Source organism: Epinephelus fuscoguttatus, linkage group LG12 (genome assembly GCF_011397635.1).
Source record: "Epinephelus fuscoguttatus linkage group LG12, E.fuscoguttatus.final_Chr_v1".
NCBI lineage: Eukaryota > Metazoa > Chordata > Actinopteri > Perciformes > Serranidae > Epinephelus > Epinephelus fuscoguttatus.
Genome location: NC_064763.1, coordinates 31,876,087 through 31,904,070, shown reverse-complemented (window position 1 = coordinate 31,904,070; position 27,984 = coordinate 31,876,087). Strand labels below are relative to the sequence as shown.

Here is a 27,984-nt window from a genome sequence, read left to right as displayed (position 1 = left end):
TCCTATGACAGCTGACATTCACAGATAAATATCCCCTTTCATATTTTTTTTTGAATAAACTGATACAGATGCTTTCAGCGCACCCGGATCGATCCAAACACCAGAGCCTCTTAACACTCCTCCATTCACATATATATATTTTTCCCTTGACTGTGAGCCCGCTTAAATCCTATACGGGCTGATCCGCCACTGTCTCTCTCCCTCTATAAGCAGGAAACTGGAGCATAAAAGACTCTTATTCTCCATAATCAAGGTCAAGAGCGTTTTTCAATAACCTTTGGGAATTAAACCCTGGAACCGCGCCAGCTCGCCCCTGCCAATCATTCCCACAGCCGGCTGAATAATACAAAAGTTGTTGACCTTTTGCACCTCGACAGATCAATACGCTGTAGCTTTATTTTATCAAAAGGGTTCACGGAATTATCTATTAATATTTGTATTTTGTTTGGAGTCCCTCTCGACGGGCGTGATAAATTCTTTCAAATAACAGATGGTGCTGGAGGGAGAGACAAAGCAGCGAAATCTGGTAGCAATTATCCTCAATTATGTTCATTGTTATTTTGAGCTAATTATTGTTATTGTCACTTTTGTTTGTGAGTCTTGCGGCGCAAGCCTGCAATAAGCAGGCCCAGGGAAGACAATGGGGAGCAGGGATATGTTGTGACGATGAAATATGGCTTTTAGAATTGAGCTTAACCAGTTGGTCTAAATAAAACTCAGATGTAAATGTACAGGCTGCGGGTTTATATCAAATTTACCAAATGTCTGCAGCTAAAATTAGTCTAATAATGACCCCAGAGTATTTGATGCGCAAAGATATTAAATGTTTTCTTTAAATTACAGTTTTTAAGGCAGTAAATCCTCCAGAAAAAAATAAATTTAGTTAATGGGATAGACCTTTTTTTATATGGGATAGCTTAATTTTATGAATAAAAATTAGAAATAAGTAAATAATATTTTCAAACCAGAAGCATTTTTGTTTCCTTATTTATTAATATTTCCTTGATGATCTGTCGTGCGTAAAAGTAAATCTTTGATATAATGAAGTCGTGAGAAGCGTCCATCCTGCTGAAGTGCCACTGAGCAAACTGGACTTCTCCCAGCAGCTGAGCGCAGATCTGCAGCCGACTATGCTCTGCATGAGCAGAAAGAAACTTTCCCGATCGATTGCAGTGTTGAAGTGCGCACAGGAATTGATCTCCACATTTACAGAGAAGAGTCGCTTTTGCAGAAATCCCTGTAACAGGCACAGAGAGTGTGTCCGGACCGGGCAAAGGGAGGACAGAGGGACAGAGGAGAGGAGCTCCGACCTGACTCCTCCACTCTCGACTTTGTTTGGGGGCGTCTCCTCTCTCTCCTCTCCTCCCGTCCTGTCCCCTCCCCTCCTCTCCTCCGGTCCCCTCCCCTCTTTCCCTTCCCATTCTAGCTCCCTCTCTCTCCCCCCGGGGCGGGAGAAGCCCGTGTTTGGTTCTCAGAGAGAGTCCTTTGGGAAGAGTCACAAAGCGTTTTCCTCTGAGAGGGAGCGGAGTGGCGAGAGCTCGGGAGTCATCCGCAGGAAGCAGCGCTGCTCTGGACACCGCAGACCTCAACACGTCCCGGACCGCTGGGCTGAGGGGAGCACAAGAGAGCGCAAAGAGCCAAAAGAGGAAGAAAGAAGTGTCAGATAATGATGACATCTGATCCGGGTGCGAGTTGATCTCTCTTTTCTGTCTGACAGCTTGAACTGTGGATCTCCAAAGCGCACCGGGAGTGACTTTTTAACACCTTTTCACACCAGGTCTGCCCGCGTCCTGCCATCCTTCTGGCGATTTTAATCCGTCTGTGGACATTTTGGATTCTAATGTTCCGATATGATTTTCCTTCCGTTTTAGAGCACACTTTCTCACGAGGACTAGAAATAAAGGAATAAACAGTCTTGATTTGAAGCGAAGCGCACGCGGCAGCCGCAGCACAGAGCGCACCCACGTTGCTTCTCTTGAGTCCGTGTGAAGGATCTACAGGAGAACAAGTGCACAGCCAGCCGGGGAGAGACCGAGACACAGAAGGACAGGCACCGAGCTACGGAGGTTTGTTCATGTTTGGGATCCAGGAGAGCATCCAGCGAAGCGGCAGCAGCCTGAAGGAGGAACCGCTGGGAGGCATGAACACTGTCCGGAGCTGGATGCAGGGGGGCGGCGTGCTGGACGCCAACACGGCCGCCCAAAGGTGAGCTCTGCTCGGGTGACAGAAACACGCTACCACCTTCCTTCACTCACGGAAACAGCGTGGTTTTGCTGTCAGGACCCTGCAGCCGCCCGTGCAGGACACGAGGCTGCTGATGGGGAGAAGCAGACGGAGCTGCTGTCCGGAGGAAGAAAATTGGATTTCTGTTGCTAGGATAATTTGTGTAATTAAGATTCGTGTGCAGGATATAAAATTCCAAACACATTTAATACGCTGTATAATTTTAAGAGAACGCACTAAATAGTTAATGGCAACATGTGTTTGTGGTACAGATTTTTACGCACAGGCAACGTGCGCCTTCTGGACATAGTTGGCTGAGGTTTAATGAGCATGAAGGCAAAGGGACAAATAGATAATTCTAGGCCTGTGTTTGGGGGTTAAAGTATGGGGGAAAATCAGCCCATCTCCCCTTTTTTCTAAACATACATGGCTGTAGGAGAGGGAAGCAAGATTCTTCATTTTGCCCACAGAGATGTAAAGGTGGATAAATCATGACCTCCTGTCTGAGATTGCCATGACAAGAGCAGACTTCAACACAAACACATTTGATTATATTTTCAGAAAACTGTAGATTTGGGTTTTGTTTTTCAGAAAATAAACTTTCATGATAAGGAAAGATCAGCTTTAGTGAAATCAATACAGTATTAAATGGATTACTGGCTGCGTATAGGTCCTGAGATTTGTTTTTACCTGCCTTTACAAAGTCAAACTTTTTAGCCTCTAACACCGACTCATCCACGCCTGTGTGTCCGCAGTGGAGTGGGTCTGGCCCGGGCTCACTTTGAGAAGCAGCCGCCCTCCAACCTGCGGAAGTCCAACTTCTTCCACTTCGTCCTGGCTCTGTACGACCGGCAGGGTCAGCCGGTGGAGATCGAGAGGACCAACTTCGTGGACTTCATCGAGAAGGAGAAGGTCGGTGCAGACACTCCCGGTGGTCTGATGATTTCTTTTTGTTATTAAATATGCTGAAAAACAATTTAGATTTCCCAAAGGCCTGATCATACCACTGCGGAGTCTGATGATGGTGACAGTGTTTAATGTTACATTTTAAATACTTACAGTAAGTCATCAATAAAATATCTGCTGCATTTATAAAGCATTATTATTATTATATTTATTTTTGTTATTAGTATTAGTATTATTAGTAATATTATTGTAGAATAATTTGGATATAAATAGACAGTAATATGCACATGTTGTAACTCAGAAGCTTCTTTCGCTCCAGCTGCGATATTTGATAAATAAGAAAACAACTATGTGCGTTTAAATTGTTTTAATTTACAGCTGGATCCAACACAGACACTTGTTCTGTACAAACTGCGGCGGGGCAACCGGTCTCCTCATCAATTATGACACCGTTTAAATTAGCTGAAATGCAGCGGGAGAATTTAGTGTGGGATTTATTTGCCCTCCAAACACAACCAGTAATTACAGAGGAATTAAAAAGCCACAATAACACCCTGATTACACGTGGAGAAATGACAGGGCTGCCCTGCTTTAATATGTCCGCTCTGAACATAAATCATTTATTTAATGTGTGACCGGTGTGAGGAATTCAATAAGTCGGATGTACACTTCACGGGCCTGCATGTGCAGAGAGATGCGTTTTAATTTGTCCTAAAAATATTTCATTAAACAGCTCAGTGTGTGTTGTGTGTGTTAAGGAGACGAGCGGAGAGAAGACCAATAACGGGATTCATTACCGGCTGCAGCTCCTGTACAGTAACGGTGAGTGAGCCACACACACTCATTAAGTTATTTACAATAAATTTAACCAAATCAGCTTGACTGCGTGTTCTTCTCTTGCAACATAATACCCAGAATGCACACAGGAAGCAGATGATATATTTTTTTTAGATTTGATGTGGAAAACTGTGCAGCAGAGGGCCAGCAGGCTGCCACAATGTGTTTATATCACAGAGCCTGCAGTGTTGTGTTGCGCTATTGTGTAATCTGACTGATTTCTGAATAAATGTCGTGATTTCATAGCAGCTGTTGCGGGTGATTCACGCCAGCTTTATGGCTTCATCACTGTCACTGTCCCTAAATGAGTTTGTCCAGTCTGAAGTGGGCTGTGTGACAGTTGCATGTTGTGGTGGTTGTGGATTGTGGTGGAAGGGAGACAACATAAACTGGCTCCAGCCTCCTCTCAGATCAAGACATGAGGACATAATTTGTGAATTAGTATTATTATTTTAATATCATTTGCATGTGGAAATAGACAACAAAGCTGCACCTACAAACCATTTATCAGTATTATTGACTGTTAATATAAAGATGTGTAAACCAAAAGCCGAAGACATTTAACTATTAAGGTGTGTGTGTGTCGTGTTCAGGGTGATTAAATCACAGTTGTGTGGAACAGAGGTTTGAAGGTGCTCTTGTACATGTGCAAAGGCCTTTGGGGCAAAATTGTGATTTTGAGATATCTACAAAATTAAATTAACTCAGGCTCAGTATTACAGTTAAAAAAAAATATATTATTTACTATTATTTTTACAAACACACCCACACACACACAAGCTTCTCCAGGGGTCACCCTTTAAAATGAAGCTACGTCAGGTTACCTGCTCCACTAGGAATGATTATTGCCCCTCAGATTGTTTAACTTTGCTAATTTTTCCAAGGCCTAAATTATTATTTTTAAAAGATAGGAAAAGAGAGTCTAAAAAAAAAAAAAGTATATCAGAAATATGTTTATTATCCTCCTATGACCCCTAATTTTCAGGGGAGCTTCCTCTTGTGTGAATCAGGAGTCTATCACTTTTTATGTTTGCTTAATTTGACACATATACTAATGCAGCTTTGTATGTCGTTCTTCTTTTTTTTTTTCTTCTCTGCATCCCAACAGGCATCAGAACAGAACAGGACTTTTATGTTCGACTCATAGACTCCATGACTAAACAGGTAAACACACATTTCAAAACACACACACGTACACACACACACACACTCTCACAGAGGTCTGTCACCTCTCCTGTTACCTCTCTGACAATGAGCTGCTCCACTGATCCGCCTGTACTCCGCCGCCCTCCTCTATCTGCATGTACTCACACACACAAAAACGTGTGTTTATGTGTGTGTGTGATTCTGTGGGTGGGTGTTTCCACAGTGTGTGTGGGTGGGGGCACACACACACACACACACATACACATACACACCGCATGGCTCCAGGCGTTTTTGCCTGTACTTCTCTCGCTGTGATTAGAGCGAGGAGGCAGCGAGCGGGTGTTGAGGAACAGGGGCGTAATTCTGCTGCTCACAGTAGGAAGTGGAAAGATATAACAGCACCTCTGGGATTTGGTCTGCCGAGTGTAGCGAGCATTTTCTGATCAGATCCAATTTTTCTGTTAATGTTTGTGTTTTTGTTTATATGTACCTTTATGACGGAGAGGTAGGGAGGGAGACAGACTGAACAACAGACAGAAGACAGACAGGTTTAGTGTTTGTTCTCAGTGTTCCTCAGGTAAACTGAGTTTTTGTGTTTTTGCACAATAAACAGAGAGTGATGCAGTGTGTGTGTGTGTGTGTGTGTGTGTGTGGTATGAGGAGCCAAGAAGCCACGCAATACACTGAATACTTGCTAATGTGACTGCAGGCTCTGATAGAGTCTCACATTGCTGCTGCCACGCTGCAACACATACTGTGTGTATGTGTGTGTGAGTCTGGCAGGCCTAAGGGACCACACTGTTCCCTAATAACACTGTTTAGCTTCAGCTTGGTGGGGTGACAGCCAGCTACACACACACACACACACACACACTCAGTCGGCCCTTGTGGTGGAAGTCCAGGAGAGGAGGAGGAGAGTTTTGACCTCCCAAACACACACACACACACACACTTACACGCACACACACATACACATACATTTTCATGCCTGAAAAATTAAATGGCTGATTTCGTTTTCGCCTGTGCGCAGAGATTTTAAGTTTGAAAAGGAAAAGTCATTTTTCCTCAAGACGCTGATGCAGGCAGGTGTGTGCTGCACCTGTGGGCGTCTGCAGGCTGGTGTGTGAGTGTGTGTGTGTGTGTGTATGGCTGAGTGCTGGTCTGTGTGTGGAAACATGTGTGGTAGTGCAGGGGTTCATATGTGAGTGAGAGGGAGAGAAAGAGATGAACTAATGGGAAACAGTGCAGATATTTAATGCTGTACGTATGTATGTGTACAGGCAAAAATGCACATCGAGCAATAAAGCATGCTCTGTTGCATGTAAGCGTGTGTGTGTGTGTGTGTGTGTGAGAAAGTGTGAGATTCCCAGTGGTAGAGGATTGGAACATTAACAGGTGGTCAAACCAAAACAGCCGTGTGGTTGGCTTAGTTGGTCAGTGATGTCATGGCCACTGTCCCTCTAACACACACACACACACACACACACACTGCTGGTCTGCCCTCTCATTGTTCCATGTCATTGTTGTCTCACTAAACAGGAAAACTGAAGCGTCTCAACAATACAGAGTTTGGTGTCTATCTGATCTCACTTTACCGATAAAGACACACTTTTGATCTAAAACAGAATCACGAGACTGGAATCTTCCGTCATTAATAGTTTGATTGACAGGTTTTTTAATATACAGCCAACAACCAAGCTATTAATGTTTTCAGATACAACTTCTTTAGGCCGTACAACTTAACCTTGCTCAACAGTACGCCGTGCGATTTACTATATTAGTCCAGACGGAGAGGTAAAAAAAGCAACAAAAAAATCCCCGCAAGCCCACGGCTGTCGAGGGTTTAACGTCACCAGCTTGACACACTGAAGCTGGACAAGTGGCAGCGGCTACAAGAACTGGCTGGTCACTTTCCCTAGTCTTTATTTGGTTGCAACAATAGCATCAGCTGTACCCGTCTTTAAAGATACACTGCAGAATTTTTCTAAAAAAACAACAACAACAATGTACAGACTCATACAGACGTAATCCCTCTCAGTCATCACTTATGACCCAGTACAAGTGTGTGGTAGTGTATTTGTCTGCAGAGGCTCTGCCCTCTTCTTATTTTCTGTGCTCGGGACATTTATGGGTGTAGACCACCACAGGGCTCAGGTGAGGTCAGGGAATTTTGCAAAGGTAGCAACCAGGTGCCAGACAGTAAGGAGCACGCATCCAAGAGACACAGCACCAAAAAAAAAAAGCTAATAAATGAGGGAAAACGCCAAAGAGAGTGAATCTGAGGTTGGCTTTTAATTTCACTTTTGCTGGCGATAGTCTTTGCAGCCAGTAATCAACCATCCTGCCTGGTGTACCTTTAAAGAAAAGCCCCAAAACAGAGAGAGGCGGAGTTAAAGATAAGGTTGAAACAGTTTAAATGTCGTATAAAAACTCGATAAATGTCATGAGTCACAAAAGAGTCAGATAGCAAATCCTTAAAGGAATACTGTACTCGCATAATGATCACTGTTACTCACCTTGTGTTATGCTAAATCGTGAAGAAAACTTTATCCATGGTGAACAAAGAATCCACAAATGGAGAAAATTCTTGATCAATTGTAGTAAAAGGGAAGCCGCGTTAAACAACAGCAAAACTATATCATAGCTACTTCAGTTCATTAAGAATTTTCCTTGTTTCTGGATTCTTTGTTCACCGTGGAATTGTTCTTTACAAATTCAGCATAACACAGAGTGAGTAATTGATACAAATGATCATTTTGCTGGTGAAATATTCCTTTAAAGTACTGATTTCTCTTAGATTAGTGGTTCCCAAGTAGTGGGTCGCAGTCCAAAAGTGGGTTGCGGGTCCACGCTGAATGGACCACAAGTGACTTGAGAACGTGTCAAAAACAGTGCATTTTGAAATACAGTGAATTTCTGGCACAGAGCATTTAATTTGAAGTGTTGTTTCCTGCTGTAGTGTGAGAGACTAATAGACAGTTACATGACAGAGACAGCAAACTAGGTTGACGACATGTCCAACCACAAGTATGACGCTGACTGTATTAAACTGTGTGAACCTTGAACTAATGACTAAGGAGAAATATGGACCCTGTGGTGCACCACTGTCTTAGAATATGGGCAGTGAACCCCTGTAACACATTTCATATTTTTATAAACTCCAATCAGTGAAAGAAACCATTAATGAGACATCGCTTTGGGTCACAGAAACTAGTGGCGTATCAGCTTGCAGCAAACTCTGACTCTATCTTATTTGTCTATGATTAATTCAGTAATATGCAACTTTCTTAATTTTTGTATACACATGGGTGCATTTTATCCAGTCAAAATATACCAATGGGATCCTTAAAGTGCTTTGTATGTTAATCAGGGTTGTCAAGAATGGAAATGCATGGTCTTATATTTTTGTATTATGCTGAGTATATTAGGCTCATATCACTGATTCTGTTTATTTCACAGTTCTGACTGTGATTCTTCTCCCGGGAAAGTAAAGCCTCCAACGTTTGGCACCTAAAGCTGGCACTTACATCTGTTATTCTGCTATTTCTGTCTGTCTACCTGCTTTGTGTGTGCGCTGAGAGGGCCAGCACTGATTGTGTTAAATGGAGGGGGAGAGTGCCTCCCAGTCTTCACAAGCCGAGCGTCGAGCGTCGGTTGATCACGACTCTGTCCCGGAGAATAAAGCGTCTGTCACTGCGGCCCTGTCGGATCACTAGCTCGCTAGTCGACCTGACACTAACGCAGGAGGAAGTGTGTTCCCCTGCTTAACGGCTCCTTGTTTACACGCCGCGCATGTCACGCTACTTCAAAGGTGGAGGAGAGAGCGGTGGAGATGCTGTATGAAACGGCCTGGTGGTGAGGCGGAGAGGGGGAGGAGGCAGAGGAGGAAAAAAGCAGATGAAAGACAAGAGGAGAGCGAGCGAGGTGACACTGTGACGAAGACAAACGTGGGCTGGGATGGTGGAAGAAGTTATGGGAGAAGAAGTTACATGGTTACACAAGAGCCTGCCACAGAAGCAGGATTAAATATTATTTTCAGATCATTCTTTGATCCTGACTGGAGCTCCAGATGCCTCAGATTGCAGAGCAGGACAGACTAAGTGATATTAGAAACTTTAGACCTCAGTTTTAGTTCATTTTTCTGTGATTGGCAACTGTTCTTATCCCACAGTGTTTGAGCAATCGTGCAGTGAAGGGCACCCCTCGTGGTGTCCAACCAGGGGGCCAGGATTGTTAGACTTTGACCCCAGTCTGGCTCAGAGGGACACGACTCAACAGTCGGTAAAGTAGGGAGTCAGCTGGAAAATAAGTGGATATCATCTACTGTATATCTGCATAGTGAGACAGTGACCTGCTTACTTAGTTTATCACTTCCTGCATAGAAAATGATCCGTTACATAAGCTGCATTGTTAGCACCACTTTTGCTCGTAGAAACTTGACATGATTAGATTAAATTTTGCAGGATTTAATACAAAATAGAGATGTGTTTCAGCACTATTGACTTTTCTGCTACGTTTGCCACTGCTGTATGAGTTTAGACAAAATATTTCACTTCTCACTCCCCTTGTTGAAGAACTCCTGCTGCTCACAGACATCTGTCCTCTATCCAGCTAAAGTTATGGTCGACTAGGATAAAGGAAATATGAGTAATGTGTGTGTCATCGTATCAGCACTATGAATTCTTCTATATTTACCAGCTGCGACAGCGGGGCTGGTATTGTTTTCGCCTTGAGAGCCTGTGTGTGTGTGTCATCGTGGCAAAATGTGATCCTGGTGACATCTAGTGTAGCAGGAACTACCACAGAAGCTGTTTGGAGTATTTTGCCAGGTGTTTATTTGACTGTCTGTATGAGAATTTGTCGCTGCGATTGCGTCACCACTGTGCAGTCATGAAAGTTGCAGGTGTGTCGATGAGATCATGATCGAGGCAGAGTTTGAAGATGGGTTTGGTCCAAGCCATAGGGCTGGGAATAGGAAGTAGGCAAGGGGCCATTGTCCGTCCTCTTTACTCCCCTGGTCCACATTCATTTCAAGATGCAAATTGCTGTATGGTGACTGTAGTGACCCCATCACAAGATGGTCTCTAGTTTTAATGCTGTATGAATTGATGTCTGTTGCAGAGGTGATAGATTTAAGTAACCTAAAACAGGGCATGTAAGGATTTATTGACCTATTCTGTGATTTTGGAGAATAACTCAGTTACATCAGACCTAATTCTGTTCATAAAGATAAATGTATTCACCTGCCCCAAGGTGTGAAGGGTTTCTTTTGTGTGTATGTGTAAGAGAGAGAACAAAAGAGCAAAAGTGCATAAAGAGAGAAGACGAGAGAGGTTGAGATGGCATTGATGCATGTTTCGTCCAGGGTAGGAAAGTTCAGAGGAAGCTGCCTGGCCCACACTTTTCCCATGGCACAATGAGCAGGTCTAATCATAGACAGAACTATGGCTTATAAAGTGCGTCTCTTCTTCAGACTTTCTCTGTTGTATCTTTTCTTACAGTTCCCACACTCACATTTGTTTTCATTAGGCCACAACTGAAGGAAAATATTACAGTTCAGTTTGTGATGGAGAGGGATTAGAGAAAGAGTTTCATATGTCTTGGTGTTGGATCAGCATCAGTGGTGTGTCAACAGGAGCTTCTTTGCTTCGGCCACAGCCAGTTGAACTCTTTTCAGTATGGATACCAGTTTATTCTGCTCTCTGGATTGGTTCATTAGCTTCTCATTTGGCTGAAGTTGCACATCAGCCTTTGCTGTACCATCCTGTCTGTCACCTTGTAGAACAGCTTCTTGACATCTTAGAATAGCACCAGCTCTGTCTCGCTCTGTTGTTGCACTTTTTGCCTGGAAATTAGATTATTTTTGTTTCATATCACACAGCTCATGCCTGCACTGACTGGGCGTACACAGAACTGGAGTCCTGGACCACCAGGAGCCCTTTAGGCTTCAGATTCATGCATTGACTCAATTTCTGCAGACGTTTTTTAGCAACTGGAATATGTGCACATGCATTGAAAATTGTTACTGACAGAGGCCCCGGGCCCTGAAACAAATGGGGGCTCCAATTCCAGAAAACACAGAGGGTCCTGGAGACAACTACCTATTAGTATGAAACGCTTTAGGCTACAACAATATTGTAATGGGGCCCTCAGACTGCACAGCCCCTGTTGCTGCTATCCATTAATGCCGCAAAGCGCCAAGCTACTTTCTGAGGACCATGTTTGGCTGTAGTTTCTACAAATGAGGGGCTCAGTCTACATTTCGGTTCATGCTGGGGCCCCGTGTGGAACATGTTCGCCCTGGGGCCCCTGGTGGGACAGTCCAAGCTCATAGGCAAGATTTTTACAATGCTAGTCTTTAAAAGTCCTCTTCTACTTCTTCACATAACTGCATCATCTGTGAATTGTTTGAGCCCAATTTTTACAAATGTCAAACTTCTCCACTGCCAATCAAAGGTCTACTGAGAATAATACTGAGTCTCGTTATTTGATTTATGACATCAGAACTACGCAGCCTTGAACTTTGCTTTTTTAGTGTGAAGGACTAAGAAAATGTGTGACCTTAGTAGACCAATAAAAGGTTTTCGAATGTTCAGATATCATCAACACAAGTTGTTGCAAATTGTTTTGATTTGTTAAAGGGACAGTTCGCCTTGAAATCAAAACTACATATTTTTTTTCTCACCTGTAGTGCTATTTATCAGTCTATGTTGTTTTGGTGTGAGTTGCAGAGTGTTGGAGATATCAGCTGTAGAGATGTCTGCCTTCTCTTCAATATAATGGAACTAGATGGCACTCAGCCTGAGGTGCTCAAAGTGCAAAAAAAAAAATACATTTGAAAAACTCAGCAGCAATGTCTCTTTCCAGAAATCATGATCGGTTACTCAAGATAATCCACAGACCTTGTTGTGAGCAGTTTTGTGTAGGAACTATTTTCTTTCAACCGAACTACACCTGCCAACTGTATCACCATGCAGAAGCAATCGTGCATCTACTAGCACCACTGAGCTAGCTAACATTACAGCTCAGCCGAGGTGGACGCCATTAATGTTTACATCTCGTGCTGTCACAAGCACAATTCTCTTGTCCATGAGTAGATGAACGCTTCCTTCTGCGCAGTGATACAGTCAGCAGGTGTAGTTTGGTAGAAAGAAAATAGTTCCCAGATGAAACTGCTCACAACACGCCGAGTGCCATCCAGTTCCATTATATTCGAGAAAAAGCAGACATCTCTACGATCGATATCGCCAACACTTAGCAACTCACACCAAAACAATCTAGACTGATAAACAGCACCACAGGTAAGATAAAAAATATGTGTTTTTGATTTTGGGGGTGAACTGTCCCCTTAAGCTTTCACTAAGCTGAATGACCTTCATTTACAAACTCAAACTAACGTTGATGGCAGCAGGTAGTCTAAACCCCCCGCTGAAGACTATCGGAGAGGACAGTGAAACTTCTTCAGCGCTCTCAGGGAAAAGTGAGCTTGTCACTCGGTGAGACTTGCTGGAGTTTAGAACGACAGATCAAACAGACTGGAATAGACCAAAGACAGACGGGGTGTGTGTATTGACTGATAGATAGCTTAGTGGTGTGTGACTTGTGCTTTTGCTTTATTCTGAGCTTGCTTACCAGAAGCAGGAGGACTGCATAATGGAAGCAGGTAAAGCCTCAGCTGAAACTATGGCCAAAGCTCACCTGATGTGAGCAGAGGAGGAGATGTTGGTGTCATTGTTTAGATTTTCTAAAACAAGGTGTGTGAACAAGGTGTGTGTGTGGTGATGGTGGTGGTGGGGGGTGACAGACTCCCAGTGAAAAGACAATGGGTGTGAGTGTGTGTATGTGAAGTAGAGGTGTTACTGCTAAACTTCGTGTTCTTTTAGGTGAATTGAACCTGTTACCCTCAAAAACGCCCCAATGGAAGAAAATCACACCACAGCTACAGCATGAAAAAAAAGAATCTAATTCCTCTCAGTTTGACATCGTCTTTGTGTTTTCCCATAGCGCACTGCTGCAGAATATAGTCATCTCCTCTCATCAATTTGGTAGATGTAGAGTGCAGTGGTCTGAAAACATGCAAATAAGTTTTTATGCATCCATGCACTGATGCAGACAATGACTTGCATCTATGGGAGGGTCTGATTGGCAGCGCTTTGTTGACTCTGACAAGATTATGAACAACGTGCCTATGCTTAGTCTGAATTTTGAAAATAATGATATGAAGTTTTATAATATGAGGATGCAACTAATGTTTGGAGATTTGTCTGTAATTGAAAGATATGGCAGGTGATATTGTATGCTCTTAATATTGTCAGCAAATTCCAACAGTGAATTGATCCTACTAATGTCTACTAATTGTCTTTTCAGCCAAAGCACGAAGTACTTTATTTCTCTGTGCCACAGAGCTCCATTGTTGTCCATAAAAAAACACATTAATAAACCACATTTTGCACTGGGTGACATTACCTTCATTGTGATGAGCATTGGCACTGTAGTTAATTTTCAGTTAATCCCACATACATAACAACCTTGTGTCATAAACACTCACTTAGAGCACCAAATGCATATTAATCCGCAGTCAAAAGGTTCAAGCGAATGCACCGTTTACTCCTGTTTGAGTCACATTAGCTGAAACCACAGTGCCCAGCTGTTTTAGGAAATCACTCAAGTTTTTTGTATCCAAACTATATATTGCAGTTCCTCCAGGATTTTTCAGGCTACTTTGGGGGATTGTTGCTGGCTAATTTCATGGCAGCTTTTCTAAAAATTGTTTACATGTTGCAACGTTTTTAGGTAAGTGCAGTGAAGTTGCAGGAGCATGCAAAAATTGCAAAATTAGCTGCATTTTTTTCTGTATAATTCTTTAAAAATCAAAAGCAACTTGTTCCAGTGGGAATAAAACTGCACTGTTCGGACTGCACTAACATTACCGTTAACCTTGCATGTTTAATCTAACTCACCTTGATTCTGTCAGCACTTACTGTAGATGTGTATGCAGTAGCCTCCGTCATGGTGATCTGTCTATTGTCCTCGCGTTTCAGCCCTTTTCCGTGTGTGTTGTGTAGTAGAAAAGTGTTTGTCAATGGATGTCGTTTGTGTTCCAGAACAGGAAAGTTTACCACCGCTTTCGTGCAGGACATCAGGGGACTAGCTTGCACAGTTTTAGCCGTAACTTTTGTTTGTAAATCTGAGACGTTTGTGTTGCACATGTCTGCATCTTCACAACCAGAAACAACAAAGTGATTTTCGCAAGGTCAGGCAGAATTCATTGTTAGTTGTTGCAATCGCGACATTGCAACATCCTTGAGGGGCTGATATTGGTCACCAAGTTAAAAAATGTTAACTTTCACAGACACAATATCTTTTCTCCTATTTATTACAATTCTTTGCTGTTGACAGCTTTATTTAACAAACAAATAAAAGAAAATTGCACTGATATGACTTTGGCTACCATGCTGCAAAATGGCTCATTTTGAATCAATTGCACAACACAGACATCCTAAATCAAACAACTTAAACACTTGTTTTTGTTACCATATCTCAATTCTTCCTCAACTTGGATGAAGCACACTTGAAACTAGCACCCTAGCGAAGATGGAGAGGACTATTTGCTGGATCTGAACTTTGTGTTAATTCAGTTCTGCTGTCTGTGAGCTAACAATATGTTTTCTACCCCTCTCTACTTTGTCTCTCTTAACAGGCAATTGTTTATGAAGGCCAAGACAAGAACCCAGAGATGTGCAGAGTGCTGCTGACACACGAGATCATGTGCAGGTGACGATGAGTGCATCAAAATTATTTCCTCTTCCCAAACTATCTTCACACGATTGTTCTCGCTTTACTTTTCCTTCCATCCCCTCTCCTCTCCCCTCCTCTTTTCTCCCACAACATACTTTGTTCATCTGCAGAAAGTTCTCACCAATCACCTCTCTGTTCTCAATACATTTCTTATTTTGTCACCCTCATTAACCCCCCCACACATACACACCCAGACGCATGCATACACATCCACATGAAGCTGTATCTGTTGAGGAAGATGAGTTTTAGCTCTCAGAGTCGTTGCTTTAATTATAATCTAAAGATGAATTTCTTCAGAAGTAGGTTGGGAGGAAAGAGATCTATTTATAGAGGCATTTTACCAACCTATCCTATACAATAGGAAATGTGTGTGTGGATGCATGCGTGGTGTGTGTGTGTGTCTGTGACGCCTGGTTAATTAGGACACAGAGAAACTCATTAGTCAATCTGAACCCTCCTGTTGTTTCATGGCTAACAAATGGGCCTTCCTCCACAATCTGACTATAAAATATAGGCAGGGTCTCTCTCCCTCTCACTTACACACACACACACACACACACACACACACACACACAAAGAAGTATGCATATGCACGCTCCCTCATGCACACCACAGTTATAAAAATTCAAATTTAGCACATGAATTAAGTTGTTCTTATTCCCTGACCTTGTCACTGAACAACTTTAACTGTAACAATATAAATTGGGGTTCATCTATATGCACAAGCAGGGACTTTAGCCGTGAAATCAGGCCCACTAATATTTTATTCTATAGCTCACTGAATAATCTGCAGGCAGCTCAGTTACAGAGCTTTATACTATAGAAACCCCTTTGAAATTCTGATATGATTTACAAGGAATTTATGAGTAAATACAGATTTTATCGTAAATTATTGTTGTTCATCATGTTTGGGACGCACCGTGAACACAGATAAACTGTTATGTACAGTGTACATGAACTGTACAGCAGAATGGCCCCCAATATTCAAACATTTCCCATTGGGGAGCAACAGTGCAGCGGCAGCAGTGCAGAAAGTACGTAAACACTCGCCTGTCTCTGGCAGCCACCGAGGTCAAAGTTACGGCTGTTGCCTCGTGTTCTCACATGCTGATTCTGCAGCGGGGGCCTCACACACAACACGCGACGTGGAACACACACACAAAGAGCTCAGGGTGTCCATTAATCAGTGTGGCTCATTGTCATGGTGGTGCTATTAGCCATATGCTCCCAGCCAATCTGCTACCACACAGACCTGCGTCGCAAACTTGGTTGGAGCTCTGGCACGAATACATAAAAGGTTTTACTACAGAATGGACGACAGAGGCTGCTGTACTGTTTATACCATGTGTTTAGCACAGTTTTTGGCTTTTCAAACAGTTGTCCCTTTAGTTTAAGGTCAGGAAAATATCTTATCCCACACATTAAGATATGTATCAGCTTTTTCCAGCTCGTTGTGGAAGATACGTGATGTTTCCACTTGCTCTGTTCCATCAAATTGAAATATTGTAAATATTTTGTGCATCACTTTATACACCAATTCAGTCCGGCATATTTGGTTTCTCTGGAAACTTCTTGAATGAAATGTGAGGAAATCATTCCCAGCGCCTAAAAATGACACTGTCAAATTGCTTGTTAAAGATATTTAATTTCAAATGGTACAAAGCAGAGAAAAGCAGCAAATTCTCACATTGAGACGCTGGAACCTTTTTCATTTATTGACTAATTGATTAATTGCTGGCTGACCTCATCTAAAGCTATTGTAAACCTTTATTACTTAGATTTTCACATATAGATCCGGTGTAAGTGGCACCTCCAATTCATGCTATTGAGACTCTATTGTTTACAAGTGTGTGTGTGTGTGTGTGTGTGTGTGTGTGTGTGTGTGTGGTGGGAGGAGGGGAGATGCAGGGGGGACAGCAGATGATTAGATCACCAGGATCCAGAGCAATAAGTGCTACATTACCCCCGTCCCGCCCCTCGTTTTCCTTCCCACTACCCCTCCATTTATAACATCTTCCACTCTGCTCCCATCTCCTCTTCCTCTTCTGTCCTCCCTTAATCTCCCCTCCTCATCTACCTCCCCGCCCCCTCCCCCCTCTCCACCCACCCCTCCCTCCTCAGGCTTCCTCTCTTCCCGTGCTCCCCATTTTCCCATTCCCCCCATCTCCGGTATTCCTCCTCTCACCTCCTCCTGGTGCCGGTGCCGGGGCCGGGGCTGCGTAGTGACCCAGTTCATAGAGCAGCAGAAAGGAAATGACAGGGAGAGAGCAGAAAGAGACGCAGAGCAGCAGATAGTAGAGACAATGTGTAAGGTGTAACGTATCAGTCTCTTTCTTTCCACCTCTGCCATCTGTGACGGTGGGAAACCTGAGACGTCTCCCCTTCCTCTTCTTCCCACCCAAACCTCTCCCCTCCCATCGCCCCCCTCCCTCTCACCCTCTTGTTTTAGCTTTCCCTCCCACGCTCATCCTTTCACTCTTCATCACTGCTCCCCCCACCCCCCCCGGCTTTATCCTTCCCCTCCTGCTTACACCTTTATTCATAATTGATGCACGCAAGAAAGCTTTGACAGACTTGCAGTACATATGTGTGAATTTTGGAGTGCATGCCAGTTTTTTTTTTTTACTTGTCTGTGTGTGTCTGTGTGTATCCCACCCTCTCCTCCTCTTCTGAGCCTCAGGCCTATTCAATTGTCTCCACCCTCCACCCTCCACTTCACCTGTTTGTCAGTACAATGAGGATGGAGTGGAAGTTGTCATATAGTGTTTTAAAGGACTTGCATGGTCCAAATTCAATTAACTTGATTAAAAAAAAAAATTAGTGATTCTTTTGGGGTTCAAAACGATATAATGTGTTGCTCACGACCTCAAACGCGTACACACAGTTTCCAGGAGATGAGAACACAGACATCAAAATGATCTCTGAACACAATTTTTATACAATACAGTTGAAAAATCAAAGTGATTTTAGGGTTAGGGCAAGATCATGTTTTTGGTTAAAGTTACGGAACAATCATGGTCATATTTAAAGGGACAGTCCACCCCAAAATCAAAAGTATATATTTTTCCTCTTGCCTGTAGTGGTACTAATCAGTCTAGACTGTTTCGGTGTGAGTCGCCAAGTGTTGGAGATATCGGCCATAGAGATGTCTGCCTTCTCTCAAATTTAATAAACCTAGATGACACTCTTGTTGTGGCTTGTGGTGCTCAAAACGCCAAAAAAAATACATTTGAAAAACTCATGACCCACTTACTCAAGATAATCTACAGACCACCTGTGAGGAGTTTCATGTAGGAGCTACTTTCTTTCTACTGAACTACATCCATCAAGCATATCACCATGCAGAAGGAAGAGTGCATCTACTCATGACTGAGAGGCTCGTGCTCGTGACAGTGTGAAATGTAAACATTAATGGTGTCCTCCTTGGCTGTGCTGTTAGGTAAGAGAAGTCTGAGTAGATGCACTCTTCCTTCTGTGTAGTGATAAAAAAAGAAAATAGTTTCTACATGAAACTGCTCACAACAAGGTCTGTGGATTATCTTGAGTAACCGGGTCATGCTTTCTGGAAAGAGACATTGCTGTTGAGTTTCTCAAATGTATTTTTTTTTTCACTTTTTTTTTTTGAGGATCTAAGCGCTATTATGCTCGAGAGAAGACAGACAAATCTACGGCCAATTTCTCACACACTCTGCAACAACTCAAACCAGACCAATCTAGACTGATAGAAAAGAAACCAAAACTGACTGTTGGTCAGCGATGTTAGTCAGAGAATTTGTTGACTCATCCTTCCACCTGGACGTCCTCCCTTTGTGACTTTGCGGTTCTATAATAGCATCACCTTACTTCCTCCTTTGCTCCCAACAGAAAAGAGTCACAGTTATGACCGCTGCAGGGCTTTGTCACTTGAATGTAAACCAAAGTCATTTCGGGGCTCATGCTAAAACAACTGATCCGTGGTGGATGTTTTTTTTTTTTTTTTTTTTGGAGGACAGAATGCACGAGCAACTCCTTGATTGATGATGGAGGTTTTAATCCATGTAGTTCAACTCACTACAGGAGTATTAGTGTATGTATTAAGATACAGCAGGATTTTGGAGCATATCACAAAATGGCTAAGCTCACCAGCAGGCTAGTTCTCTCTCTCAGATCCTGCCATACGCTCACTTTCTATGCCATATGGGTCTATTTTTATCCGTGCTGTCAGCATGGAGCTGCTAGACTTTCTGTAAGACTCAATTTGGTGTTAAGTTCTCTACATCAGTGCAGACAAAGCACATGGTATGCTGTAACACTCCCATTTAAACATCTAAATGTGAACTCCCGTATAAAGTACTGTATGTTCCCTGTGTCTAACTCCTTTCTCACTTTGACCCGTGTCTTCTTCTTCCACTGTCTTCTCTTCTCGTAGTCGGTGCTGTGACAAGAAGAGCTGCGGCAACCGTAATGAGACACCCTCAGACCCTGTTATCATCGACAGGTACTGTCTCTCACTCCGTCTCTATCTTTGTCTCTCCTTCACACACACTCTCACACACACTTTCTCACACTCACATACTGGATGATGGACTGTGGTGACCTGTTTGAATGGCGGTGTGTGACGGGATGTTTGCGTGTTTAGATGATCTGCTGTCACTCCTGAAATAGACACTCCTTAGATAGAATCAGTGGCTTCTGACAGATTGAAACATTTGAAACCGAAGCTTTGCATTTATGAGCCAAACAGCAGGACTCGTGTGTGATTTGATGAGAGGAATTAAACGTTCACACGCATGTTACACTGACATGAGCACACTTCAGTAATGCAGTCACTGACCTGTGCAGAGGGGACATCAGCTGCTCAGTTACTCTTACCTGGCAGATTCAGGCACATGCATACACACGTGCACTTACGCACATCTTCAGACTTGAGTGAACAAACAGCGCTTAGACAAGTGTGTGTGTATGTGTTTCCTCTACGTAATGCAAAACACAGAGCTGTTTACTAGCAGAAGCTGTCTGTCGTTTTCACTGCCACTTTTTTCTACCTGTCTGTCTGTCTGCTTCTTTCTTTCTTCCTGTCTGTCTGTCTGTCTGTCTGTGTGTCGAGGTGGAGGACTGAAGTTACCCCTCCCCTCCCCTCCCCCTCCTCTCTCAGTCTCTGTCTCTCCTGCAGCAGCAGCGCAGAAAAATGGGTCATGAGCAAAGAAAAAAGTGACAGAGAAAAACTGAAATGAGATCCAACCTCATTTTAATCTGATTTCTTCTTGGCAGTTGTTTTAACCCTCTGTGAGCAGGTTTCTCTCCGTGCACATCTCCGTGTGTGTTTTAAGGAGTAATTCACAGGTACTGAAAGAGTGCTGATTGTCATCACTATTGCCACATTATCAGAGATCATTTTTTTTGTCGCTGTAACCAGCAGAGGATAAAACACACTTTAAGTCATAGAGCAAAATATATAATTTACATAGATTTTTATGGAAATACAAGTCATTTTTAATGAGATCATAGTAAATATCTTACAGTATGACCTGATGTAGGATAAAAAAAAAAATCATCTGTGATTATGTGAAATAATTTGGCACTCTTTTTAAATAGAGAGGTGGAGCACTTCCCTTGTGGCGGACCACCATGGGACCTTATTTTGGAAAATGTGTACAAAGGTCAAGGACGAGAGACAATTTTTTTTTTTTTATCCCATTTGACTTGTGCCAGGAATTACACATATGATGTTTGCCAATTTAAAAGACAATTTTGCAACTGAAGAAAGTCAGTTTGTCGTGAAACCGTTGAAGTATAAAGGCTCGGACATACACACGCAGTCCTATTTATATAATACAAATGAGGGTCCACGTCAACCCACTGCAGTAAACGAGGGCTGGGAGAAACATTTACCATCCTCCTACTGCCAGGTGAAACTGAAACTAAGAACATGCAGCTGGGTCTAGAGTTTACGTCTGTCAAATATCCAGCTTTAAAGCTAACTTCACCACGGTGCAGAGGCTGCAGCAGGCTTGACTGCAGAGTTTTGGACTGACCTCTGGAGTGAAATGTGTGCAGTCCCCACTGTCACAAAAATGGGCTCAATGCAGACGTCTACACAGGAGTCTTGCGGCCCCTTGAGGACGTGGGTAGATGATGTCATTAATGTCATGTGGACTAAAGCAAACCCTTGCAGACACGCGGACACGGAAACTATGAATTGGCCCTAACATTGTGAGATAACATAATTAGAAGGACTACACACTGAAAAAAGTTGTCTAAGTGACATCATAACTTTTTCCCTCACTGAAGCTACAATGCCTGTGTGTTTGGACTAGGGTGTACTCACATGAGCAGCGGGTCTTGCTCGTTACCTCTCAGCTGATAAAAAGACCAGGAGTCGCTGGATAAAACACATCACATTTGTGCCAAGGTAACAGGAATGTTGGTGTCGGTGACGTATACTGTGCAATATGAGAGACGTAGGTCACTGAGCAGTTTCACACGAAACTCAATTGCGCTTCAACAAATTTCTGACAAACAGCGACTTCCTTGACTTATAAAAAAAGGTCTTCTACATTGACAAACATCTTTTTATTTGTCTCTCTCTGTTGAGTACATATTTCTCCTGAATTAAGGTCCCATGGGGGACACTAGAAGGGGAGGCACTATGCCCTTCTATAAAAAACATAATCATGTCACTTTGTGAAGACTGGGCATCACTGTGTATTCAACTTTTTCAAACTTTATACATACCTTTCTATACCTGGTATTTTTAAGGTACAATGGACTGCTGCTGCTGCTGCTGGTATCAATGCTAGCTTTGTCTTGACTTGTTGTGGGGACATGTGCTTCAGTGATTGCATGCTTATGGTTTCTTACAACCCCCATTTAAAAAACTCAAGTGACTTTGAAATCAGAATATTGCGGTCTTTTATCAGTGTTTGATTCTTTGACTTTTGGAGGGGAGGTTCAAGGTTTTAACCCCAAAGGCAATTATTTAGGACAGTTTTGACAGTTGAGACAGCCGACCCTGTACAAGTATTGTTGTTTTGTCTTCCATCAGAGACCACAAAGGAAACACATGTTTTAGGTAACGTAACACTTTCATGTACTCTCTTCTCGGGTCAAATATACATGAATTGATGTTTCATGTATTTTTCTTTTCTTTTTTTAATCAAATCAAATCAAATCAAGATGAATATATCACAGTAGCTCTCAGTGTCTCTGGTGTAATTTTTGCTGTCAACATCTATTTATATATATTTTAACATTTTGAACTCACTCTTAACACATGGACCCCAAGGAAATAAATTTCTATCTTTGTCATGTATGATGATAAACTCAACTGCTCTCCTCTCCTCTCCTCTCCTCTCCTCTCCTCTCCTCTCCCAAATCAAACACCTTAATTCAGAGTTTTAGTTTTAAGGATTCAGCTCCACTTTCTCTCACCTCCCCCACTTATTTTTGTGTTTTGAGAAATCTTATGAAGTGGATAAACACTTGTGTCTCAAAGTGATCTTTGATGGAGCTTTTTCAAAGAGCACAATACTCAGTTTGTGTGTGTGTGTGTGTGTGTGTGTGTGTGTGTCCTATGTGAGACACAAAGTTCAAAAGGCGTCTTGATCGACAGCTACACATGATTGTCTTATTTATATGTGTGTGTTTGTGTGTGTGTGTGTGCGTGCGTGTGCATGGCCCATTGGCAAAATAACATTTTCAATTGCTAATTCAATTACTAAAGCTAGCAGAACGAGGCAAACTTCTGGTCTTGCCCCCCAGTACCTGTCTGACCTCCTCCACCCCTTTACTCTGCCCCAGAACCCTCACATACAGAGGTGGTCTGGCTGACTGTGAGAGACTGTGGTAGATATTTATCCAGCTAAATATTTTATAACACTAATAACAGTGGAATTATTTTATATAAAAAATGCAATTGCAATTTCTGATGAAACTGTGGGTGTGAGTTAGGGGTGTAATGATCCACCGATCTGGATGGGTATATCAGTTCAATGATCAATGATCCAGTATCATCGATGCAAAGTGAAAACATCCATCCCTATCATCATCTTCAGAATACACATTTATTTTGAAAGTCTGCGTCACCATCGAACAGCAGCAGGCAGATGGCAAGCAGCCAAGAGAAAGACGATGAGGATGACGTTGTTTACTTGGAAGAAAATAGCAGTATGGACATACTTTGGATTTCAGAGAAAAAAGCGGTCAACAGACAGAGCACATGCTGAACGTAAATGCTGTTATGAGATAAAACACGACGCAACGTTACCTGCCTGGATGGGCATCTCATTCTACTAACGTCTCACTTCAGCAACATTAACTGCTCTGTTCGAACAGTGTTAGGCTGAAAAAACATTGCTGTTCTGTCAGGAGACTCAATGATGTAAACCAACGGTGAGAAAGAAAAAGTTAAAATAATACATGTAATTTGTTAAGTTATGAATGGAGTAAAGTCCGCTAGCGGCTAGGCTAATTCATGCAATGTAAACATGCTTGTGCTTATAATGGGTGGCTAGCAAAAAACAACTGACATGTCTATGAACCATGACAGGTATTACTGAGCTGAATTTTATACCTTTGTTAAATGATTTTGTTGTTAATCCATATTTTATGGCTGTTTGGAGAAGTTTGCCTTCAGGGCTTTGAGCCAGATAGACCTGAAATTTTATGAAAAAGATGATGGTTTGGGTTAAAATGAAAAGATTTCTTCCAGAAATGAATTTCTGACAGAAAGCCCTGAAGGCCAATGAATTCCATGTGCTGTGTAATATCTGATAGTGGAGTCAGTATTAAGTAAATTTTACTGCACTTAAGCAGTTACAAGTACTTAACATTATTTGTGTTGTTTTTATCTTTAATGGCCAAAAACAAAAAAGAAAAGGGTGGCAGCTTCTTCTGTAATCAGTTTTGTTAAATGGGTAGATGATATTGTCTCATATCGATCGCAGGCCCCTGAATCGCATTGTATCGAAATCGTATCGTGGCAGACGTATCATTGTCCAAAGAATCTATATGATATTGTTTCGTGATGAAACCAGTGAATTACACCCCTAGTGTGAATGCTGCCTGCTGAATAGCTGACACTACACTGCAATGCTGGCTTTCAATATTGAACAATACCATTAATGTATGAATGATGAGGAATATTTTAGGGTGTTTTTAAAATCTGTTGATTTACTGCAATGAATAGGATGTGTATGACTGTCATTGGATAGTTGAATGATACCAATACTGGGGACTATTTCAAGGTTTTTGAAAAGCTGACGCTACACTGCAAAGCTGGCTTAAATGTGTTGGACAAAGGTGAAGGAGTAGCAGTAGTTGGAAAAGTGTGAATAGGTTTAATAAGTATGAATGTCATTGAAAATTTGAATGATAACAACACTGTAGAATAGTTCGAGGTGTTTGAAAGGCTGCCTCTACACCGCAGTGCTGGCTTAAGTGTGTAAGAATGAGGTGAAGTAATAGAGCAAAATGGGTCCAATTAGTATGACTATCATTGGAAAGTTGAATAATACCCATGGAATATAGACAGTTAACTTCACAGAGATTGAGCTGAGGATCACCTCCCATGTTTGAGATTTCCGGTCAAAAAATATAACTTGCATTTATATAATATTGTGAGAGAGAGAGGACACCCTGATGACCACAGTGTGTGAAATTTGTGTGTGTCAAAAATGTCACTGGGGCAGCAGGTTGTCCAGTTTCGTTTGTAAAATGTCTTCAGTCCTGTGTGTGTGTGTGTGTGTGTGTGTGTGTGTGTGTGTGTGTGTGTGTGTGTACGTGTGTGTGTATGCAGGACATTATAGTATCCTTATGCCACTGCCTTTTGTTTTTGTCGGCTATCTCAGACATCTCAGCTTACACCCCATTATATATTCGCCTGGAAGGCGTATGTATGTGTCTGTATGTGTGTGTACGTGTGTGTGGTTGGCTGTGACTTGGGTTGGGCCACTGTCTGAAGACAAAGTGACAAAGATGTATGTTACTGAACTGTTTAGAGCGTTGATGTTTAGTATTAGTGTGTGTGTGTGTGTGTGTGTGTGTGTGTGTGTGTGTGTGTGTGTGGAGGAGCAGAGTGAATTGTGGGAGATTTCGGGGAACTTGGTCAGGATGGAATGTCAAGGTTACCGTGGATACCGTGGGATACTTCCTGTAGCCCCCCCGCCACTTTGCAGTGGTTCACAGCCTCTCAGTTTAACATCTGGAAATCTGCTGTCCGACCCAAACATGTGGAGACAGAGAGACAAAATAAGAGCTGTAAGTGTGTCGCTGCTTGTAAACACACAAATACTCTCCAAGTCCAACTGAAAATTCATCTAGTCATTCATTTTTTTGCAGTCAAAAGTAATGTTGTGTTTTTTAGATTCAAAGTTAACAGTTTTTTTTTTATTAGAAGGGATTAATACAGATCTTTGGGGAAATATCAGAAATGTTCCTTCTCCTCTCAGTGGCTGGAGGGGTGTGTGGGTGTCTGTGCTTGATTGACAGCAGCTGTGAGGCTGAGCCCCAGCACGGGAACAAGGGATTAAGTGACAAACTTGCGCTGTAGTTTACAAGTCATGTGCAGTATGTTGTTAGCAGTGGTATTAAAGAGTAAGAGCCACATCAGCACCTGAACACACCGAGGTGATATTCACAGGTAAGTTGATGCGATTAAATGTGTTGCAGCTGTGCAGCTAATTAGCTGTCAAGCCTGCAAACACTGTTCTCCAGTGAATGTTTGGTTGGTCATCCAACAAGCTGAGGTGCCAAGCAAGATGTGTGGTCATGTAACGTATCCTCATACAGAGGTTTGTATGATATCCAATGATTTAGCATCCCGTGAATGACATTACGTACTTAATGTAAAGTTGCATAGATTAGGTTTAGGCAATTGAAATTAGTGGGTCTGGTTTAGGAAAATAAACATGGTGATGACGTAACTTAATTTTGGAACACAGTGAGGGCCAAATTACCGAGCACACTGGACGGCTATGGAGAAGCGGAACCAGCATCTAAGACAAAAAAAAAAAGCTCCCAGGAACGGTGCCTGGTTTTGAAACCAATTTTACATAATGACCAAACTTTAAATTACAACTTCCGGGTCCATCATGTGATGCCATGGGGCCCAAAAAGACTTTTTCCCATAGACTTCCATTGTGAAAGAGATGTCTGTAAATCAGTGGATACATGTATTGGAGCATCAGAATCCCCGCGAAATGATTCGTTCCACTATCGGGATTTGATCCATTAGGTCCGATAACATTTAGAAAGTCTAGAGCTGCATGATTAAATAATTTTTATCCCCATTTAAGTTAGCAGGGCACTGAACCGGAAGTTAGCTACTCTGTTGGCAGAAGTTAGCCGCTCATCTCTAGCCTCTAGTGCACTTGCTCTATGGGCCTCACAATGAGGAAGATCCATGTATACTGCAGAAACTCAGCTTATGTGGCTTGATGCGCCACTGAGCAACTCTAACAGGAATGAATGGGGCACTGCCTCAATCGCTGTATCCAGTTCTCTTTATACATCCATCTGTTATAAGTAGCTCATATTAACCAAGTTGCTCGGTGCTGCATTGCACTTCCTCCTGTTTCTGCTTTGACTGTTAGTCAAGCCAGTGAGGGATCATGTTCTTGTCCCTGCGTTAATGACTCCCATTTGCTGCTTATAGCACTTAGACAGAGGAGAATTACTGGAGGAAACACAAGATGTGGGGTGAACAGTGAGAAAGGCTGCAGTGCAGGGTGAATCACACCAGTAAAACCATTTGCCTCTAAAGAATGCTTCCTTTTTTCAGCAGCATGTCCGCTCTAACATCCTGTTTCAAAAGGAAATACATCGAACTGAGAAAATAAGATGGCGGCAAAATACATGATTTAAAAAGTTATGCCATTCCGGTGTTTATCTCGATTTAACAAATTCAAACACTCTGCTGGCTTCTTATTTGTACGTACAAACAGGTGACAGACATGGAGAAAGGAGTGCTTGCATGTGACTGACAGCTCATTGCATGGTGTCAGTGTGGATATCAGTCCTTGTGTGCATTTGTGTGTGTGTGTGTATGTGTGTGACTGACAGCTAGCTCATCGTGCCGGTTTTTGTGTATGTGTGTGTGAGTGTGTGTGTGGCCCAGTTAATCCATGTTGTAGTGCAGCAAGTGTCCCGCTGCCTCTCAGGGTTAATATAGGGTTAACGACATGCAACGATATCCTATCATACGCCTGCTTGACTCCTAAAGAGCCACATCCACCTCTCCTCCTCTTGTATGTATGTGTGAGTTTGTGTGTGTGTGTCTGCCATTCAGTTTCTCCTCCTTGTATCTCCTACTGTCTTTTCTCACTCAACATCCTCATCTCCTGTTCTTATGTTTCTTTCTCCTCCCACACTTTCACTTCCCCTCTTCCTCATCTCTCTCTTTCGTCCTCTTTCTTGCCCTTGCTCCCCCTCACCCTGTCTCACCCGCCTCACTCTCCCTCCCTCCATCTCCCTCTCTTATTCTCTTTTTCGTTCTTGACTCCGTTTTACTCTCTCTGTGGCCCTGAGGGGTTACCTACCTCACTGCTCAGTTCGCTGCCTGTTTAGACTTCCACGATTGGCTTAATAGGCTCAGGCTGTGTGTGTGTGTGTGTGTGTGTGTGTGTGTGTGTGTGTGTGTGTGTGTGTGTGTGTGTGTGTGTGTGGGTGGGTGGGTGGGTGCGAGTGTAGTTCGAGGGGGGTTATAGTCTCAGGCAGTGTGTGCTCAAGGCTTAGATCGGTGTCAAGACTTGAGGAAGGCAGTTTGAGAGTGTATGATATTGTGTGTGTGTGTGTGTGTGGTTATGGGTACCAGTGTGTGTCCTCGCAAAGTCTAAAGGGGCCCACATAAGCCTGAGGGGTTTAAGGGGTTCCCCGTGTGTGTGCGCAATTGTGCGTGTTTGTGTGTGTGTAATCTATAGGGTTAAGAGGGGTCACTGCTTGAGGAAGAGATGATGGGAAAGAGAGGAAGGAGGAAAGGATAGAAAAACGATAGAAGGAGGAGGTAAACATGATAAGAGAGCATTTACAGGGAGTAAAAGGGAGAGAGGAGGAGCGAGAGGAGGAGGAGGGTAAGAGAGGGAGAAGGAGAGGGAAAGA

General features: G+C 42.7%; 1 protein-coding gene across 3 annotated transcripts in view; it reads left to right on the top strand.

Moving 5' to 3' along the window:
* The first annotated feature begins 1,454 nt into the window (after positions 1 to 1,454).
* The window catches only part of LOC125898542 (transcription factor COE1-A-like), a 109,773-nt gene continuing 83,243 nt past the window's right edge, over positions 1,455 to 27,984 (top strand). For 2 of the 3 annotated variants that reach the window (XM_049592373.1, XM_049592371.1), the window contains exons 1-6: positions 1,455 to 2,205; positions 2,979 to 3,135; positions 3,888 to 3,951; positions 5,075 to 5,130; positions 14,813 to 14,886; positions 19,319 to 19,387. In XM_049592373.1, the coding sequence (XP_049448330.1) occupies positions 2,075 to 2,205; positions 2,979 to 3,135; positions 3,888 to 3,951; positions 5,075 to 5,130; positions 14,813 to 14,886; positions 19,319 to 19,387 (551 nt within the window). In that variant the 5' untranslated portion in view covers positions 1,455 to 2,074. The remainder of the gene's footprint in view (positions 2,206 to 2,978; positions 3,136 to 3,887; positions 3,952 to 5,074; positions 5,131 to 14,812; positions 14,887 to 19,318; positions 19,388 to 27,984) is intronic. The other variant, XM_049592372.1, reaches the window with a different exon arrangement.